This window comes from Neomonachus schauinslandi, chromosome 10, assembly GCF_002201575.2.
Source record: "Neomonachus schauinslandi chromosome 10, ASM220157v2, whole genome shotgun sequence".
NCBI classification, from domain to species: Eukaryota; Metazoa; Chordata; class Mammalia; order Carnivora; family Phocidae; genus Neomonachus; species Neomonachus schauinslandi.
Window position 1 is genome coordinate 36,763,506 of NC_058412.1, and position 19,956 is coordinate 36,783,461.

General features: G+C 41.8%; 1 protein-coding gene across 1 annotated transcript in view; it reads left to right on the forward strand.

Annotated features, from left to right (window-relative positions):
* TTL (tubulin tyrosine ligase) overlaps positions 1 to 12,257 on the forward strand; it is a 31,885-nt gene extending 19,628 nt beyond the window's left edge. Inside the window, exons 5-7 of the mRNA XM_021697607.1 lie at positions 875 to 1,144; positions 8,653 to 8,796; positions 11,513 to 12,257. Coding sequence (XP_021553282.1) covers positions 875 to 1,144; positions 8,653 to 8,796; positions 11,513 to 11,627 — 529 coding nt within the window. The 3' untranslated portion in view covers positions 11,628 to 12,257. The remainder of the gene's footprint in view (positions 1 to 874; positions 1,145 to 8,652; positions 8,797 to 11,512) is intronic.
* The last annotated feature ends 7,699 nt before the right edge of the window (positions 12,258 to 19,956 follow it).

Below are 19,956 nucleotides of genomic sequence, written 5' to 3' on the forward strand. Positions count from 1 at the left end.
CATGGAATGTGAGGAAGTACTTGACCATGTGTAATACATAGCCAAAATTGAGCACAGCTGAAGAGAACTGACCCAAGTTTCTATTTTTCCTTCAGTATTTCTCTTTTCTTTCTAGAAAACATTACTAAAATTATAGGTTTTCCTTTTTCATATATATTCTCTTTAATCAAAATGACTTTTGCCTCCAAAGAGGAGAGTATAAATGTATGGGGCTTGCTTATGGAAGCAGCTGAGGATGAACATAAAACACATAATTCAGACACAACAAATAATATGTCCTTGCTTCATTACTTGTGTCCTCTAGTTTTTAAGGATTTCGTAAACACACCTCACATACCTTTTTGGATTCTAACTTTCATGAGCAAAGGGCCTGGCATAGAATAAGAGGTTGTCTCGTGCCTTCTAGAGCTAAACAGCCCTCTCCCCAGCTTTCGTGTGGCCTTGCTGATGTCTCCTCATTGTTGAAGATTCCATCTTCTTGTTGTCTTCATAATGACTTGCTGCTTCTTGAACACCAATCCTATGTCAGATCAGCTTCAGGATAAACAATCTTCCTCTTAAGATTACTAATAGAGCAAACATGGCAAATGGAGGTTTTGTGGATAAACCTTAGGATCCAACCCATCCAGATCTCTTCAAAATGCTGTCTTTTGAACAGATCAAAGGCTCCTTGTCATTTATGGTAAAATGTTTTATTTGCCTCATTACAGTGATAATCCACTATCTTGGCTAGTTGTCATGGCTTGCCTCATAGAATCTTAGAACCTATCTCCTTCCTCTACTTCCCTCCAAAAATGTTAAAGTGTTGTGATGATGTATATACTGTGGAGAAACTTTGAATGACTTGAGTGCAACTGTTTTTATTGACTTGCAGAAGCTGGGTCTTGGTGGATCATCAGTATAATATCTACCTCTATAAAGAGGGTGTGCTTCGGACTGCTTCAGAACCATATCATGTTGATAATTTCCAAGACAAAACCTGCCATTTGACCAATCACTGCATTCAAAAGGAGTACTCAAAGAATTATGGAAAGTATGAAGAAGGGAACGAAATGTTCTTTGAGGAGTTCAATCAGTACCTAATAAGTGCTTTGAACATTACCCTGGAAAGTAGTATCTTACTACAAATTAAACATATAATAAGGTAACTTAATTGTATCTTTTTAGTTATGTGTCTTGAAGAAGATTTGGGAGTTTGTGCCTTTCAAGGAATTATTCTATTTAAGCTGTCTAATTTAAGGACAAAAGTTATTTGTAATATTCCTTTATTATCCTTTCAGTATCTATAGGATCTGTAATGGTGTCACTGCTTGCATTCCTTATATTCTCTGTTTTACCGGGACAGATTGGCTAGAGGTCTATCAATATCATTAATCTTTTCAAAAGGTTACTTTTTGGTTTTATTGATTCTCTCTGTTGTTTTTGTTTCTTTGATTTATGTTCCTTATTATTTCTTCCTTCTGCTTTTTTGAGGGGTTTGTTTTCTAGTTTCCTTAAGGCGAAATGTTAGATCATTGATTTGAAAGAATTCATTTTTTTAAACGCATTTAATGCTGTCAGTTTCCCTCTGAGTACTCATTAGCTGCATCCCACAGGTTTTGCTGTGTTATGTTTTCATTTTCATTTTATTAAAATATTTTCTAGTTTTCCATGTTACTTCATCTTTGACTTGTGTTATTTAGAAATTTTTGCTTAATTTCCAAATATTTAGGAATTTTCCAGATATTTTTCTATTACTGATTTTTACTTTAATTCCATTGTGGTTAGAGAACATACTTTAAAATTTGTTAAAGTTTGTTTCATGGCCCAAAATATGGTCCAATTTTAGTGAATGTTCCATGTGCATGAAAAATAATGTTTATTCTGCTATAGTTGGGCTGAGTGTTCTATAAATGTGAATTAGGTGAAGGTAGTAAGTAGTGTTGTTCAAGTCTTTTATATCCTTCCTGCATTTCTGTTCTACTTGTTTTGTCCATGATTGAGAGGAAAAACATTGAAGTCTCCAAGTATAATTATGGATTAGTCTATGTCTCCTTTAGATTTATCAGTTTTGCTTCATATATTTGGAGATCTGTTTTTAGGTGCATATACATTTAGAATTATGATCTCTTTTTGGCAACTGACTACTTTAACCTTATGTAATTTCTGTCTTTATCTCTGGTAATATTTTGAAAGTCGATTTTGTCTGATAACTAATATAATCACGCTAGCTTTTTTTGATTAGTGATATGTCTCCATCCCTTTAATTCTATCCACCCTATTCCATTCTATATTTAAAGTGGGCTTCTGGTGGACAGCATATAGTTAGGTTTTGTTTTTGTTTTGTCTAACAAAACATCCAATACCGTAATCTCTACCTTTCTAAATGGTGTGTCTTTATCATTTAAATTTAATGTAATTATTGGTTTGGTTGGATTTACATGTACTATTTTATTATTTGCTATCTGCTCCCTTTTGGTTTTGTTTTTCATTTTCCCATTTCCTGCCTTTTTATTTTTATTTTTTAGAAGATTTTATTTATTTGTCAGAAAAAGGGAAAGAGAGACCGTGTGCACGCACAAGCAGGGGGAGCAGAGGCAAAGGGAGAAGCAGACTCCCCGCCAAGCAGGGAGCCCGATGCGGGGCTCAATCCCAGGACCCTGGGATCATGGCCTGAGCCAAAGGCAGATGCTCAACGACTGAGCCACCCAGGCGTCCCCATTTCCTGCCTTTTAAAATTTATTTAGAGTTCCATTTTAATTTTTCCATGGAGTATTTGGCTATCTCTGTCTCTCTTTTTAGTGGTTATTCTAGGGATTATGATTTATATACCTAATACTTATTTCACAAGCCTTCTTAGAATTAATAATTTACCACTTCAAATAAAATGCAGAAAACTTATAACCTTATGGTTCCTTTAACTCTCTCCCTCTATAGTTGTGGTATGCATTACACTTACATACACTGAAATCTCTACTGCATAATGTTACTGTTCTTGCTATCAATAGTCATATATTTTTTTATTTATGTTAGATTATCAGGTTGGATTTTTAAAAAAATATGTATATAAGACCAAATGGTATGCTGTCTACAAGAAACCCACTTCAAATATAAAAAGAGAAAAATATTCTTTTTTATTTACCCAGATATTTGCCCCATTTTATTCTCTTTCTTCAGTCCTAAAGTTCCAGGTTTCTCTCTGACATCATTTCCCTTCAGACATTAGCATTCCTTTTAGAGTAGTTCTTTAGGTAATAACTCTGTTTAATTTTCTGTCATCTGAGAATGTCTTTATCTCACCTTATTCCTGAAGGATATTGTCTTTTCTTCTTTTCTTTTTTTTAAGAAATTTATTTATTTGACAGCAAGAGAGGAAACACAAGCAGGGGGAGTGGGAGAGGGAGAAGCAGGCTTCCCGCTGAGCAGAGAGCCCGATGCGGGGCTAGATCCCAGAACTCTGGGATCATGACCCGAGCTGAAGGCGGACACTTAACAACTGAGCCACCCAGGCGCCTCTCCTGAAGGATATTTTCACTGGTGTTACATAAACATAATGTCAAGCAAAAATTGCAAAATATATAAGCTGTATATAAGATGTATACAGATTGATTCTGTTCATATAAATTGAAAAACAAGCAGAACTAAATAAGTTATTTAGAAGAATGTTCATGTGTGGTAAAAATAGAGAACTGAAGGTATGAAAAACACAAAATTCGAAATAGTGGTTATCTCTGAAGTGGAACTAGGAGGGACCCAAGAAAGAGGCTTAAAGGAATTGGATTGTGGGTAAATGCATGGTCATTAATGCTATCTATATTGTAAACTCACACAACATTATTATTATTATATAGTTAATATTCATTTAGATTTCCCCATACATTTTTACTATTTATGTTGCTTCTCTTTCTTTCATGTATTTTCTTAATTTTGTCTAGGATCATTTTCCTTATTCTTTTTTTTTTTTTTTTTTTTGAGAGAGAGAGAGAGAGCATGTTCAGGGGAGGGGGGGTGGGGAAAGAGAATCTGAAGCAGACTCCCTGCTGAGTGCAGAGCCTGATGTGCAGGGCTCAATCTCACAACCCTGAGATCTGACCTGAGCCACCCAGGTGCCCCCAAAGCAAATGTCTTTAAAAAAATAAAGAAGGAGGGCGCCTGGGTGGCTCAGTCAGTTAAGTGTCTGTCTTTAGCTCAGGTCATAATCCTAGGGTTGTGAGATCAAGCCCCGTGTTGGGCTCCCTGCTCGGTGGGTAGTCTGCTTGAGATTGTCTCTCTCCCTCTGCCCCTCCCCCTGCTTTCTCTCTCTCTCAAATAAATAAATAAGATCTTAAAAAAAAAAAAGACACTTGCTTTGGAAACAGATTTCTAAATCAGCAGAATCCTTTTTTTTTTAAGCACTTTGAAGATGGCTTACCATTGTCTTCCGGCTTCCATTACATAGGCATCATCGTGCTTCTTGAATCTGTGGCTTCAGGTCTTTTATTTGTTTTGGGATATTCACAGCTACTATCTTTTCACTTACGGCTTTTGGCCCATTCTTCTCTCCTGTGGGATTCTGTTTACATGAAGCCAGTCCTTTTCACTGTCTCCCATTTCTCCCATGTGTATCATTTGATCTCTCTCTTCAGCAATTAAAGCCTATTTAAAAAGGAAAAAGCCATTAAAATTTGTTGTTAAACTCATCTGTTGAGTTCTTGATTTTAGGTATTATACTTTTCAGTTCTAGAATTTCCATTTGACTCTTTTTAGATTATAGTTCTTTTGTGAAATCTCTCACTTGTCTTATAACATCTTGAAAATGTTAATGGCAATTCTTTAACATCTTTACTTGATTAGTCTGAAATCTGAATTACCTGTAGTAGAGGTTAGCAAACTATGTTCTATGGGCCAAATCCAACCTAAAGCTTGTTTTCATATATGCCACAAGCTAAAAATAGTTTCTACATTTTTAAAAGGTTTTTTAGAAATAGAAGAATATGTAACAGAGACTGTATGTAGCCTTCAAAACCTAAAATAGTTACTGTCTGGTCCTTTGTAGAAAAAGTTTGCCAACCCCTGACTTTTATAGGTCTTGTTTCTATTGTCTGTTTTTTTTCTCTTGGTCCTGTTTCTTAATGTGTCTGGAAATAATTTTTTAGTGTTACTCATTTATTATAGTTTACTAAATCCAATAGAGATTTTTTTTAAATTGGGGTGTAACATGCATATGGTAAAGTCCACAAATCGTAAGTGTACAGTGTAGTGAACTTTTAATTATGCATACACTCAGCTAATCATAACACGAATCAGGATATAAAATATTTACAGCACGGGGCGCCTGGGTGGCTCAGTCGTTAAGTGTCTGCCTTCAGCTCGGGTCATGATCCCAGGGTCCTGGGATCGAGCCCCACATCGGGCTCCCTGCTCCGTGGGGAAGCCTGCTTCTCCCTCTCCCACTCCCCCGCTTGTGTTTCCTCTCTCACTGTGTCTCTCTCTGTCAAATAAATAAAATCTTTAAAAAAAAAAAAATTTACAGCACCCCTGAATACTCCCTTCGACTCCCTCAAAATATATACTTCATGCCACAGAGAGCCACTCTTCTGACTTTTATCATCATAGATTCCTTTTGCTTACTCTTACATTTTATGTAAATGGAATTATACTGTATTTCCTGTTTCGTGTTCAACTTTTTTACAATTGTAGCTACGAGTTTCATCTATATTGTTGCATAGAGCAGTGGTTTACCTTTTATACTGCTGTGTAATATTTCGTTGTGTGATTATTACACGGTTTATCCCTTCTATAGTTGATGGACATCTTGGTATTTATCTTTTACGTTTTAGACCTATAATCTACCTGAATTGTTATATATCAAGTTTCATGTTTTTCTACGGGGTATCCAGTTGACCCAGGACCATTTGTGCTTAAGACTGGCCTTTTGCCACTGCATTTTGGTGAGCTTTTATTATAAATCAGGTGGCCATTTATATTAGGGATCTCCACTCTGTTCTGTTGGGTCTGTTGTCTGTTGTGTCATTACCACCTTATCACAATGACTGAGACTTTTTCCTTAATGTATTCTTACATAGAGTCTGGCAGAATAACTAGTCCTCTTTCTTCGGGGATTATAGGTGCTTAGAATTCTAACACCAGATAAATCAAGTATGCTGAAGAAAGATTTCCTATTTTAGGCAAAGATTTATTGGATATTTTACCTTCCTCCCCCCCCCCCCCCCCCCCCCCCGCATTGTTCTGTACAGTTCAGAGAGTGTTGCTACTTTGGTGCTATAAATGCTCCTAACAGCTCTCATGGTTTTATTCCCCACCCCACCCCCCAGCTAGCCTCCCCCTACCTTCCCACTCCCGCTGAAAAAAGATGTACTGTATAAAGTCTCTGATGATGAAAAAAAATTCTTTAAAGTGAATTATTAATCTTGAGCTTCTAGCAGATAAAAAAATCATATTTAATTTTGACTTGCTTCTGGCTCTCAGTTTTTCCTTTATGTATTTGAGCATAGTGTTTCTTTCACTTTGTTGGGGTTTTTTCTTCTTTCTTTTAACCATGAGCCTCTATTATATGTAAAAGTTTTCTTAATTATAATACTGGAAAGGGTATTTTAATTAAAACAAAAGTTAAGGGTATTCCCTTATAGAATAGAGATAAACTATAGAAAAAAAAAAGTGATATGTGGCTTACCAGTGCAGGTTAAAGATGAATGAGAGAAGAAATTTTCATTCCATTTGATTCTTAAATGGTTAACTGCCCAAAATTACTTTTAGAGGTTTAAACATAAGCATAGAAATATTTTCCTATTTTGGGGTGGGGGGAGAAAGTAAGTTGATGCTTGGGCTGGGGTAGGGGGATGTAGTGGTGGAGGGAAGTTGGGGGAACAAGACTCTGGCTCCAAGTTCAGAGAGGTCTCTGTTCTTTAAAGTCATGAGTCAAGACGTACCTGTATGGATACATCTTGGAGTTAATCACATGAAAGCCAGTTCCTTCATTTTTCCTTCTAAACATACAGTTGTGTAGGAGGAAAGCTATTTCTGGTAATCTTAGAGTCATCATAACATATTTTATTACTAAAATAGATATTTTGCCCCAACATTCAGTTGAGGGAAAAAGGGAAGATCTGCATAAAACAGAAATGACTGGGCGCCTGGGTGGCTCAGTTGGTTGGGCGACTGCCTTCGGCTCAGGTCATAACCCTGGAGTCCCAGGATCGAGTCCCGCATCGGGCTCCCTGCTTGGCAGGGAGTCTGCTTCTCCCTCTGACCCTCCTCCCTCTCATGCTGTCTGTCTCTCATTCTCTCTCTCTCAAATAAATAAATAAAATCTTAAAAAAAAAAAAAAACCAGAAATGACCTAGGTTTTCTGGGATGGTCTTTCTAGAAAACAGTGATTTATTATTAGTAAGGTTTATATATATTTTTTCAGAAATATTTTATTTATTTATTTGACAGAGAGCCCAAGGCGGGGCAGGGCGGTGAAGGGCAGAGGGAGAGGGAGAAGCAGGCTCCCACTGAGCAGGGAGCCCAATGTGGGACTTGATCCCAGGACTCTGGGATCATGACCTGAACTGAAGGCAGACACTTAACCGACTGAGCCACCCAGGCACCCTCTTAAGTTCTTCATGTAATTACCTCATTGAACCATCCCAGTGCTAGGACTAGGTATTACTTTTACCCCTTCCTCTATGGATAAAGGAATCAAAGCTTGGCTAAGAGAGGTTAAAGATCTTGTCCAAGATTCTGGCCTTAGGCCCCTAACCTTAGATCTCATGTATTAACTCAGTATGTTTCTAAGGCTCATGTTCAACATTTTTGTGTTTTCAGTTTTCTGTTTTTTTTTCCAATTTTTTTTTTTAAAGATTTTTTATTTATTTGACAGAGAGAGACACAGCAAGAGAGGGAACACAAGCAGGGAGAGTGGGAGAGGGAGAAGCAGGCTTCCCACAGAGCAGGGAGCCCGATGTGGGGCTCGATCCCAGGACCCCGGGATCATGACCTGAGCCGAAGGCAGACGCTTAACCATCTGAGCCACCCAGGCGCCCCTTTTTCCAATTTTTTTGAACAGTAGTTGATGTTAATAGTAATTCTATTTTGTATTTTAATATTTAAATCTTTTAATTAGTAATAATTTGGCATTAGAACCAGAGGTAATGAAAGTAATGAATGAGGCCAGCTTCACTACAGATTCTGCTCTTCACCAAATGGCAGTCCATTTCTTTTATGTGGCAACAATGCATGGGAGTGTTTTATTTATTACAAACATGGCAGCAGTCTCCTGATGGAGGAATCCACCTTTCCAGGGTCTGTGGTGACTTAGCGCTGTGCTGGGAAAGCAGCCCCTACCTGGAAGAACATGAGTATTGGCAGAGTTTTCTAAAAAATAGCTTGATAAATAGCATTGTCTTGAGTAATCTATTGGTAATGAAAAGAGAATTGGGGCATCTGGCTGGCTCAGTTGGTGGAGCGTGCAACTCTTGACCTCTGGGTTGTGAGTTTGAGCCCTACACTGGGTGTAAAGATTACTTCAAAATAAAATCTTTAAAAAATAAAATTAAATAAATAAATAAATTAAGTGCAAGTGGATTTTTTATCATCACTTTTGATATAAAATCATCCAAGCACATCTTCCATGTTCCTTCTCCCTCAACCAACCCATTCTCAGTGAACTCTCCCCCCTTTGTGCCGCAGAAGCTGCCTCATGAGCGTGGAGCCCGCCATCAGCACCAGGCACCTCCCTTACCAGAGCTTCCAGCTCTTTGGCTTCGACTTCATGGTGGATGAGGAGCTGAAGGTCTGGCTCATTGAGGTCAACGGCGCCCCGGCTTGTGCTCAGTAAGCCTGAACACCACTGTGTTTTAACAAATGGGAAGTTGGTTCCACAGTTGGAATAGCCTGTCTTGGCAAGGTGGTGAGCTCCCATTACCAAAGTGTTCAAGCGTAAGCCATTTAAAACTGTTGTTAGGGAGGATGGCCTTTGGCAGGACCCTGGCCAGCAGGGGGCTCTGCTGCTGAGTCAGTCCTTCCCAATTCCCCCATGTGTGTTGAGCAATAGTCTGTGCTCAGGTGGGTGGTAGTTGCTATGAGAATTTCAAACAAAGCTAATAACTGTCAGAGGAGACCCTCTTGTGTGACCAGTTCAGGGAATGGGGTCCTGTGAGTTGGAGGGGACACTGATAACCAAGAAATTGAGGGGCTCTCCAGGCAGAAAGTGTTCTGAGAAGGCACTGTAGACACAGTGGAGCTAGAATGGGGATGTAAGAGAAGAGTGTCACATGTACCATGGAGAGGAGGGGAGAGCCTTCAGAAGGGGGACATAGCATCCATTGGGACCCTGCCCTGTGCCAGGCTCTGTGGGACATGCACAGATGAGCAGAACATGCCCACGAAAGCCTCATGGAGGCCTTAGAAGTTAGGGGAAGTCCCCTGGATATGATCCTCGAAACCTGCTGGTTCTTCTAAAGATTCACTTTCATCAGGTCAAGACCCCTTCATGGTTCCCCACATCCATGTCTTGAAGGAATTGAGGTGATCATCCACAGGTTCCGGAAAAAGTCCTGGACCTACAAGGGGCAGCGTTAACACACAAGTAGCTCTTTCATTAGGAGCCAGGCCTTTACCACTTGCTCAGTGGCTGTGACATGGCAGGTGTGATTCATCTCGTTCGGCAGTCCCTTCAGCTAACCAGTATTCATTAGCACCTCCAGTCTGCCAGGCCTCATAATGGGGCCTGGGTCACAGTCTTGAGCAGAGACACAGGCCCTGTCCTTAGAGAGACTGTGGGCATGACAAAGGACCAGACAAATACAGCTTACAAACTGGGACATGCTTTATCCTTCATAAAGGATGTTAAAGGTAGTATCATTGAGCAAAGGGCTGCTGTTCAGCCGTGGCGTTTGGAACTGAGTCGGAAGGAGGGAAGAGAGGTGAGCAGGATGGCTCACATCTTCCCTTCACCAAACCCACAGCAGCGTGCCTGTTTTCCTCTGTCCTTCTAATAAAGGTTCAGTCTTCCCTTGTGCTCTATGCCCTATCCACCCCTCTTCCTGTCCCATGTCCCTTTGCCTTCCTCATTCACAGTGTCACCCTCTCCCACCTTGCTCCCTCTTCGGGGTTCCCATCAACATGTGCACATGCAGCAGATTTCCCCAGCTGGTGAAAAAGTTCCCTCCCCTGATGCCACATCCTGCTGCAGAGATTCCTCCTCCTGCTCCTGTCACAACCAAACTCTGGAAAGCAGTGTCTGCTCAGGCTGTCCCCTCTTCCTCTCTCCTCATCCATGCTGTGGTCCATTCTGGGCTGGATGCCATCCCCTCCACCCCATAGAAATTGTTCTTTGAAGGTCCCCAGCTAAGTCCACATTGCCAAGTGCAGTGGCCCCTTTCTGTGCAGACATCCCTGGACCTCTCAGCAGCATTTGAGGCAGCTGCTCACACCTTGCTGGGATGCTCTTCTGCTGGGGCTTCGGGCACACTCTCTACTGGGAAGGTTCGACTGAGGAGGTGTGGGCAAGATTGGCCTCTTGCTCTTCATCAGCGGACCCCAATCAGTGCCTCAGTCTTGGGTGTTTGTCTTCTCTCTCCACTGCACTTTCTCTGAATGTGATCTTATTCAATTTCATAATTTTAAAACCATCAAATTACATCACAGCCCAGAGTTCCAGACCAGTGTCTGCACCTGCCTGCCCACCGTCCTACAAGGATGTTTGTGGATGTCTAAGAGGCACCCCCTGCCCCAGACTCGCCCAACTCCGTGGATGTCTACCTCCCCTCCCCACAGAATCTAAGCTGGAATCCTGATCAAGATCCAGCCTCCTTCTTTCCATTACCCTCAGGTTCTGTGCATTGGGACCTTGTCAGCTCAGCCTCCAGCCTTGGCAGCCTCTGCTGTCCGCCCCCACTGTCGCCCTCCCACAGGTCGTCCTCCATCATTGTGGAGGCTTTTGCAGAGAGCCTTCTAACGGGGACCTCCCCTTCTGCTCTTGCCCCAATAAAATCCACTCTCAGTGTGCACTGCTCCTGCCATTGGCACAGCCCGTCTTCTCCCCCTCCCCCAACACACTCTTTCTCTCCTCCTCCTCCTCCTCCATTCTTCCTTCCCCCCTCCTTCTGTCTCTCTGGGTGTATCTCTCCTCTCCCTCCTCTTTTCTACCCTGTCATCCACTGTCTGACTTCACTCATTCCCCAGGTCTCAGCTTATTTGTCACCCTGGAGAGTCTCTCCTAGAGTTTCCTCAGCCACGCTGAGAAGGTGCTCTCCCTCCAAGTATCCCCACCACAGACAGGCAAGATGGCTCTCACACTCGATTGAAATTGCCCGTCTTCCCTGCCAGTGAGAGCAGGAGTCATTTGTCTATTCACCTGAGACCTTCCAGAAATATCTGTTCAGGGGATGCTTGATCTTCGTGCAGCATTTGTATGTACCATGGAAACCAGTTCTATGAATTTGGTCATGAGGTGGAACATCTAGGGCAGGTCCTGGTGAAAAAACTTTGACTTTTCATGTGCATGTGGGGGAACATCTTCAGTGATACTCTTTAAAACATGTTGCAGGAAGCTTTATGCAGAACTGTGCCAGGGCATCGTGGACATAGCCATATCCAGTGTCTTCCCGCCCCCGGACGCGGAGCCACAGCACGTGCAGCTGGCTGCGTTCATCAAGCTGTGACCGAGGGAGGTGCTCAGAGCTGCCTCAGAAGAAGCACGAGCTCACACTCCAGGGGAAGGTGAAATGTCAGGATTGCTCATTACCAAGCCGGGACTGGAGAAAGAGAGGCAAACCGGCAAAGCCGTGATCCAAGGGGGAACACAAGAAGAAAAGGCCACTTCCCCAAAGAGTGGTGGCTCAGGGGTTCCCAGGGGGCACTCTCAGCACTGCTATGGAGATGTGAAAACTGAAGCAAATTTCTCTGAGGGGAGAGCAAAATATTCTTCTAAGGGGAAAAGACAGGGATTTGATTATTTTACGTTCTCACCCTTTAAAAAATCCAATTTTTATCCTAAGGCAGCATTGTGAGCAGCGCCTCTCCTCCCTGAGGGTTGAGACTGTTGGACCTTTGGTTGGTGTCTTTCCACCTGCTGCAGCCTTAGTGCCTTAGCTCTCTGCCCAGCTGCAACCCTCTGTCTGGGACAGGGATTGGATGTTAGAGCACTTGGGAGGTTGCCAACGTGTTCCCTGCCCATCCCTCTCCACAACACCCTGCCCTTGAAGCTCTGGACAAGCATGCACCAACAGTCCTTGGTTTTGTGCTGGGCGCCACTCACAGCAAAGGGGGCTTGCCTCCTCATGTTCCTGAACACGTTTGGTCAATCACCTGTCAGGATTGGTGTGGGCTGGGCACCAAAACAGCAAATGCTGCTCTCGATCTGCTCTGTGCATGTTTTAGAAACCAAGTAGCAAGTTTGCCACAAACCCATAAGCATCAAATAAGCATGAGAGAGAAAAACAAAAACAAAAAGCACGATGTCTTGCTTTACTTAATAGTTGGGTGTGGTGGGTCTTTGAAATATTATGATTCTCGGTTATCTTTGTTTTAACCAGAATTCTACATGGACTTTTGCAAAGTTCCCTTTTGTTCGCTCTTTTGTTGTTTTAACTTTTGGAAAACCCGCTCTAGGGGGCAGGAGTAGAATTACACACACACATGCACACACGCACACACACCCGTGCGCACACACACACACACCAGGTGGCACTGCCCCAGACACAGGTTGCTCTCCCCCATTTTCTTGCCCTCGAAGCACCTTCTGCAGGAGCTGGAAGGGCAGGTATTGTCCCAGGATTATCTGCCTGTTTGTGCCTCTTCACATCAGGGCGAGGGTCTAAATGAGTGTATGTCTGGCCTGAATGGGGGAGTCTCCTAAAACGGGAAAGACGTGGTTTCAGAGCTCCACACAGCATCTTATAAGTCAACAAATGTGTCCTGTTAGGTGTAGTTTCCACTTACTGGATCAAATGTTCTGTAGATTTTTTAGGAGGCTACATCACTAGCAGTGGGAAGAACAAGATGCTACTTGTGTTCATTGTGAGCTGAATGAACAGGTCCTTCTTAGAATGTACTGGGAACCACAGCAGGCCTCCTGTCCAGTAGAGTGCTGTGTTCTTCCTTTGTGTATATGTGTGCTCCATTATTCTTTCTATGTGGCACCAGACAACAGTTCTGCAGTCAGGGAGACTTTTCTAAAAAGAGAAAAGAGCAGTGCCTCCTGAAACATGACGAGATGTGGGAGCTTACAGTGAAGAAAGGAATAAGGAGTATTTCATAGATGCAGCAGTGGGTGTAGGATGTGGTGGCATTATGTCGGGGTGAAGGAGAACGGCCCAACTGGTTTGGCTCTTCCGTGAATTTGGAATTACAAAATATTCTGGTTACCCACAATATAGATAATAAACTTTGCATCCAGAGCAAAATAAAAACAGTCAGCAGTGAAAGTCAATCGTGGAAGCCCAGCACTGTTGGGTTAGTGTTTGGGGACTTTGAGCGGATCATGACAAGGTACACACCCTTCTAGAAAGTGTAAGATACTGAGTCCTTGAGAAGTCTCTGTGGACTGGTGACGGGGAAAGCATGGAGGTTTTTGTCGTGCTATCGCATGTGAACATAGATTTGTAATGATCTTTTGGACCTGAATTAAAGGGACATTTGAGAGTTTTCTAGTTCTTACAGTGACAGAGCTAAGAATTTAGATGTTGCAAGTCCATGGATCTTGATGGATTTTCTAAGAAACATAAATCACTGGCATATATGTGAGGGAAGTAAGGCTTTAAAAAGAAAGTTATGCTTCATTCCTCACATAGTTTCAAATAAGTATCTGTTTTATGCATTTAGTTTTGATTGGGTGGGATGGTTGGCTCAGAACTGTTCCTTACCCTTCCATGATACCCTTGGCACAGATGGTCATGCCTCGCTCCTCAGTCTTTATAGGTGCAGTATGCGTACGTGTCGCCAGTTGCTGGGGGAGGAGGTGTTCTTTATTTGGAGATGTTAATTCCCATCTTGGCGCTGTCATTTGGCCGCACAGTGTGAGATGATCCCGTTAACCTCTCTGTGCCTTGGTTTCTTATCTCATGGAAGAGATTGTTGCCTGACCCGGGGACTACCTCAAGGATTTTTAGTGAGGACAGGTGAGATTAGGAAGACTCAAGAACCTGTGGTACCAAGGTTCTCCGTGCTGACTATATGCTGGAATCACTTGAGAACCTTTTTTAAAATGTTGGTTTCTATACCCTCTCTTTCTCTCCCACCTCTGACGAATGAAATCAGAAACCTGAGGCATCAGTTTTCTTTCAGATGCCTTGAACCACTGCTTGAGAAGGAAGGAAAAACACATTGTTACCTTAGAGTAATCAAATAAGGCCTAGGACTTTTTTTAAAAGTTCCTTTTGGAAGGACAGGCATTTCTTTAAGAATGACCGTGTTGTTGGTCAACGTGTTGACCTACGTATTCATGATACAGGCAACTGCTGTCTAAGCATGTTCTCTTTTTGCTTCTTGTCCCAGATTTGTAAACTCAAAATATGCTTTCATTTCCTTAGTTTGTGAAGTCTTGACAACAAATGTAAACAGACAGGAATTTATAAATCTGCTAAATATGTGTTAAGGGTATTCATTACTGAGAGGAAAGCCCCTTCCCTCACTCTGAACTCCTATGGTAATTATAAACTCGATTTTACCCAGAACATTGAAGTGCCTCAGTGTCTGTATGATTCCGTGCAGCAGGTACTGGCATGCTTACCAGCTGACTTGCTGTTTCACTAGCACCTCAGGGTGATTATCCCAGACTTGGAATATCTGGTAGCGTCGGAAATGTATGGGATCCACAGAATCTGCAAGCAGCAGCAAAGCTACAGAGTGTGTTTCCATTGACAGTCAAGGTTGTGTCAAGCAGGTGTGGATCCAGCCCTGTTGTGGGGGTGGGGGTGGGGGGGGACTCTGCTGGAGAAGACCAGGGGCCAGAGTAGGTCCCCTGCAGCATGTGGGTGCTGTGGAGAAAATTCAGTGATACACTTGTCTCTGATCCTAGACACAGAATCTGTACCTAAGAGGAAATGAATTCTGAAATAAGGTGATTTTATGAATGTTTAAAATGCCCAGAGCATTAAAGTAATATTTCAAGTGTTTTTGTGCCCTTTGGTTCTATCATCTTATCATGGTGGTTGACTGTCCTAGGATATCACTGGTTATTTGAACCCATGATTCTGTTACTCAGGTAGGCAGACTTTTTCCGGAAAGGGTCAGATTAGTAAATATTCTAGGCTTTGCAAACCAAACAGGTTCTTTGTTGCATATTCTTCTTCTTTTTAACCACCTCTTAAAAACAAACAAACTTAGTTCATAGGCCATACAAACGCAAGCCAGATGCGGCCATTGTTTGCTGACATAGCATGTTATTCAATACATAAACCAATAGATTGTCCTTTGAAACTGTAATGAGCTCCTCTAAGGTGAAGCATTGAAATAATTTCCGCTGCCAAAATCCAATCCATCTCTTACATGTCTTGTGTATTGTCTGAATCATGATACAGATGGTCAGGTGAGACCCATGGTTGTGAGAAAGCATTATGTGTGCTTCAAACATGGGGAGGAGGTAGAGGGGCTTCTGAAATGATTCTGCATTCAGCCAGAAGGCCATGAAGTCCTAAGAGTTCACTAAGGCCACATATATAATACCTGTAAGTCTCACACACCTCAGGCATTTAGTGTCATTTATGTAAATTGTAGTTAACTTGTAACTTCCTGTGTGAAGAGGCTGAATGCTTTGGACTTCTTTCCCATGTATGGCTGCTTTCACTCCATAAACATACTTCTGGCACAGAGATAAGGCCTTCCACAGATGGAAACCCTGGCTTAAGCACTCCAGACAGGTTTCTTTTTTTTTTTTTTTTTTTAAGATTTTATTTATTTATTTGAGACAGAGAGAATGAGATACAGAGAGCATGAGAGGGAGGAGGGTCAGAGGGAGAAGCAGACTCCCTGCCGAGCAGGGAGCCCGATGCGGGACTCGATCCAGGGACTCCAGGATCATGACCTGAGCCGAAGGCAGTCGCTTAACCAACTGAGCCACCCAGGCGCCCTCCAGACAGGTTTCTGATATGATATGACACACACTTACCAGACTCAGTGTAGCTTGCATGGGCAGGGTGCAGGGACAAGCAGACGTGGACCCAAGCAGGAAACTACTTAGGATCCTGACAGTGGACAGGTTCAAAGCCTTCAGAGGACTTCTCTTCGTGGCTGGTCCTGCTTGCTGTCAGTAGCTGCCCCTTCTCCTTAAAGAACCTGAGATTATCCCATAGCCCCAGAGATTCAGTGATATTTTAAAGATGTCTCCCACAAAACATCCCTAAGGTCAAAGGAAAGTGAGCCCCTGTCCCAGGGGCTGTAAGCAAAATTCCTTTTCAAAATTCACATGAGAGGACATCAGTAAGAACAGCAGGGTAAAACCTCTGGAAATCCTCTCTCCATGAAAGCGATGGGAACACTGGCAAAAACTCTCTAGAAGTTAACCAGAGGCTTGTAACAATCCAGAAACATTTATTAAAGAAAAGTGGTTCCACCTTGGTAAGAATAGCACATTTTGTGATGTTTTAATTCACCCTATTTTCATCCCCCTTTTCCTAGCTCCAGGATAGCCTTGGAAATGAAAAGCCCCACAATCATGGTAAAATCCAGGAGTCTAGCAACAATTGGAGGGTACAGAGTGGGGTTGGAGCTCCTCCAAAAAGCCCCATTTCTGGTGAATTGTCATTATTTGACCTGTCTGGCAGTTCCATATAAGTCCTCATCTCAGGGCTTGTCTTTGACATTGCTCAAAGTGTGCCCACTGTGAACAACCTTTTCCCTAGGTGAGTTTGTTAAAAATAATCAGCAGCAATTGTTTAAAACCTCAGCTTCCTGAGTTGGCTAAAAGAGTTGGAACAAACAACAAGCTGACCAAAAAACTTAGGAATAGATGGGGAATGAGATATCCATTGGAAGTTCTGGAAAGTTTCTGAAGAACATAGAAGGCCACACACATGTATAGGGCTATGTGCAGGCCTGGGGAGACCTGAATTCCCTCAGCTTTTTTTTTTTTTTTTTCCTTTTTAAGTAGCATGGAGCCCAGCACTGGGCTTGAACTCACAACCCTGAGATCAAGACCTGAACTGAGAACAAGAGTCAGATACTTAACAGACTGAGCCACCCAGGCCCCCTGAATTCCCTCAGTTTTTACCTCTATATGACCAGGAGAATCTACACAAGCCTCCCTGGCATGTGCACACACACACAGCCCCTTGGCAAAGACTGGGAGACTTACTGGTGCAAGTGTTTAAGGAAATTAGTTCTAGATTGAACTAATGTTCAGTCATTAGTTGACCATTAAGCTAGCAGCAGAAACTTCAGTGGCCACACACATCAAAGAACATAGGCTTTACAGAATTATTTCAGGAAACTCTAAATAATCAACGACAACAATAAACCCTGGAGAGGACAGAGTATCTGGTTTCCAAAGTTGCCCCATCATATTATTAAATTTTTCCAATTTTCAGCACAAATTATGAGACATGCAAAGAAAAAGTATGGCCCGTGAAGGGAAAAGGCAATCAGTAGAAACCATCCCTGAAGAAGCCCAGGCATTGGTCTTATTACACAAAGACTTTAATTCAGCTATTTAAAATGTTTAAAGAACCAAAAGAATGATGAGAATGATGTGTCACCAGAGAGAGAATATCATTAAAGAGGTATAAATCGTTTTAAAAATAGAGCCAAGTAGGAATTTTGGCTTTAAAAAGTACAATAATGCAAATGAAAAATTCAGTAGAGGTGTTCAAAAGCAGTTTTGAGCTGACAGAAGAAGGAATCGAATATGAAATCGATTAAGATTATCCAGTCTGAGGAACAGAAAAAAAAAAAAAATGACGAGGGGCGCCTCTGAGGTGGCTCAATCGGTTAAGTGTCTGCCTTGGACTCAGCTCCTGATCCCAGGACGCTGCTCAGTAGGGAGTCTGCTTCTCCCTGTCCCTCTGCCCCTCCCCCCCTGCTCATGCACACACGTGCTCTCTCTCAAATAAATAAAATCTTAAGAAAAAAGGAAAAAGAATGAAGAAAAATGAACAGTGCTCCAGAAATGTATATGTATACCAACATATACATAACAGGAGTCCTAGAAGAGAGGAGAGAGGGAGGCAGAAATCATATTGGAAAAAATTGTGGCCAAAAACTTTCCCATTTGATGAACATTAAAATGCATCCAAGAACTCCAACAAACTCTAAGTGGGATAGACTCAAAGAGATCCACACCAAGACACATCAACCACTAAGATAATAACTCTAAATACATAGTAAAAGAGACAAGGTAATAAAAAAATGGAGAAGGTAGATAGAAAGCATATAGAAAACAAATACCGAAATGACAGACATAAATCCTACCTTACCAGTAATTTCATTAAATGGATTAAATACTACAACCAAAAAAGCAGAGACTGGCAAAATAAATAACAAAAACAAATCAAACATAATCCAACTTTATGCTGTCTATAGGGACATACTTTAGATCCCAAAACACAAATAGGTAAAAGTAAAAATATGGAAAATATGTATCATGGAAATAGTAGCTTAGAGACCTTGAGTGGCCATACTAATATTAGAGAAAATACACTTTAAGGAAAAAAAAAAATGTGGGGCACCTGGGTGGCTCAGTTAAGTGTCTGATTCTTGATTTCAGCTCAGGTCATGATCTCAGGGTTGTGATACCCAGCCCCACATCAGGCTCTGCGCTGGGTGTGGAGCCTACTTAATTAAGACTCTTTCTCCCTTTGCGACTCCACCCCCCTACCCCACCAGCTCACGTGCGTGCTCTCTGTCTCTTAAAAAAAGAAAAGAAAAATGTTACTACAGGCAAAGAAGGACATCTATAATGGTAAAAAAATTAATCCATCAGGCAGATAGAACAGTTATAAACATATGCACCTAGCAACAGAACCCCGAGATACATGAAGCAAAACTGGCAGAACTGAAGAAAGAAATAGACAGTTCAACGATAGTTGGAATTTTCAGTCCCCCATTTTCAGTAATTGAAGAACTGGTCAGAAGATCACCAAGGACATAGAAAACACTGTAAACCAACTAGATCTAACAAATATAGATAACTCCACCCAACAAAAGCAAAATACATTCTTCTCAAGTACACATGGAACATTCTCTGGAATAAACCATATGGTAGACCTTAATGACTCAGTAAATTAAAAATTATTGAAGGGGCACCTGGGTGGCTCAGTTGGTTAAGCGACTGGCTTCATCTCAGGTCATGATCCTGGAGTCCCTGGATCGAGTCCTGCATCAGACTCCCTGCTTAGCGGGGAGTCTGCTTCTCCCTCTGACCCTCCCCCATCTCATGTTCTCTCTATCTCATTCTCGCTCTCAAATAAATAAATAAAATCTTTGAAAAAAAAATTACTGAAATCAGGGGTCCTAGCTGGCTCAGTTGGTAGAGAGTGTGACTTGATATCAGGGTCATGGGTTCAAGCCCCACTTTGGATATAGATACTACTTTTTAAAAAATTAAAATTATTGAAAGGTTTAACGGTGTCAGCATTGGATAGAAACAGAAGATAACCTTTAAAAGTGATATAGGAATGAAAACTACCATCTGACGTAGGTAAAGGTAAGATTGACAGAAGGGATGGATTCCCAAGGGGCAGGAGGACACTTTTAGGATTGGTGGATTAATTCATTATCTTAATTGTGGTAATGGCTCCACGGGTGTATACATAGGTCAAAACCTATCAACGTGCACACTTTAAATGTGTGGCTTATTTTATGTCAATTATACCACAATACAGAATACAACTGTTAAATACAAACATAGAAGATGAAGTTGGAAAACATTTGCAGGCATTCCATGATAAACCCATATTCTGGGGGGATAAGTGATTCATAGGACTCATGGAAACAAAGGATTTTTTTTTTTTTAAGATTTTATTTATGTATTTGAGAGACAGTGAGAGAGGGAACACA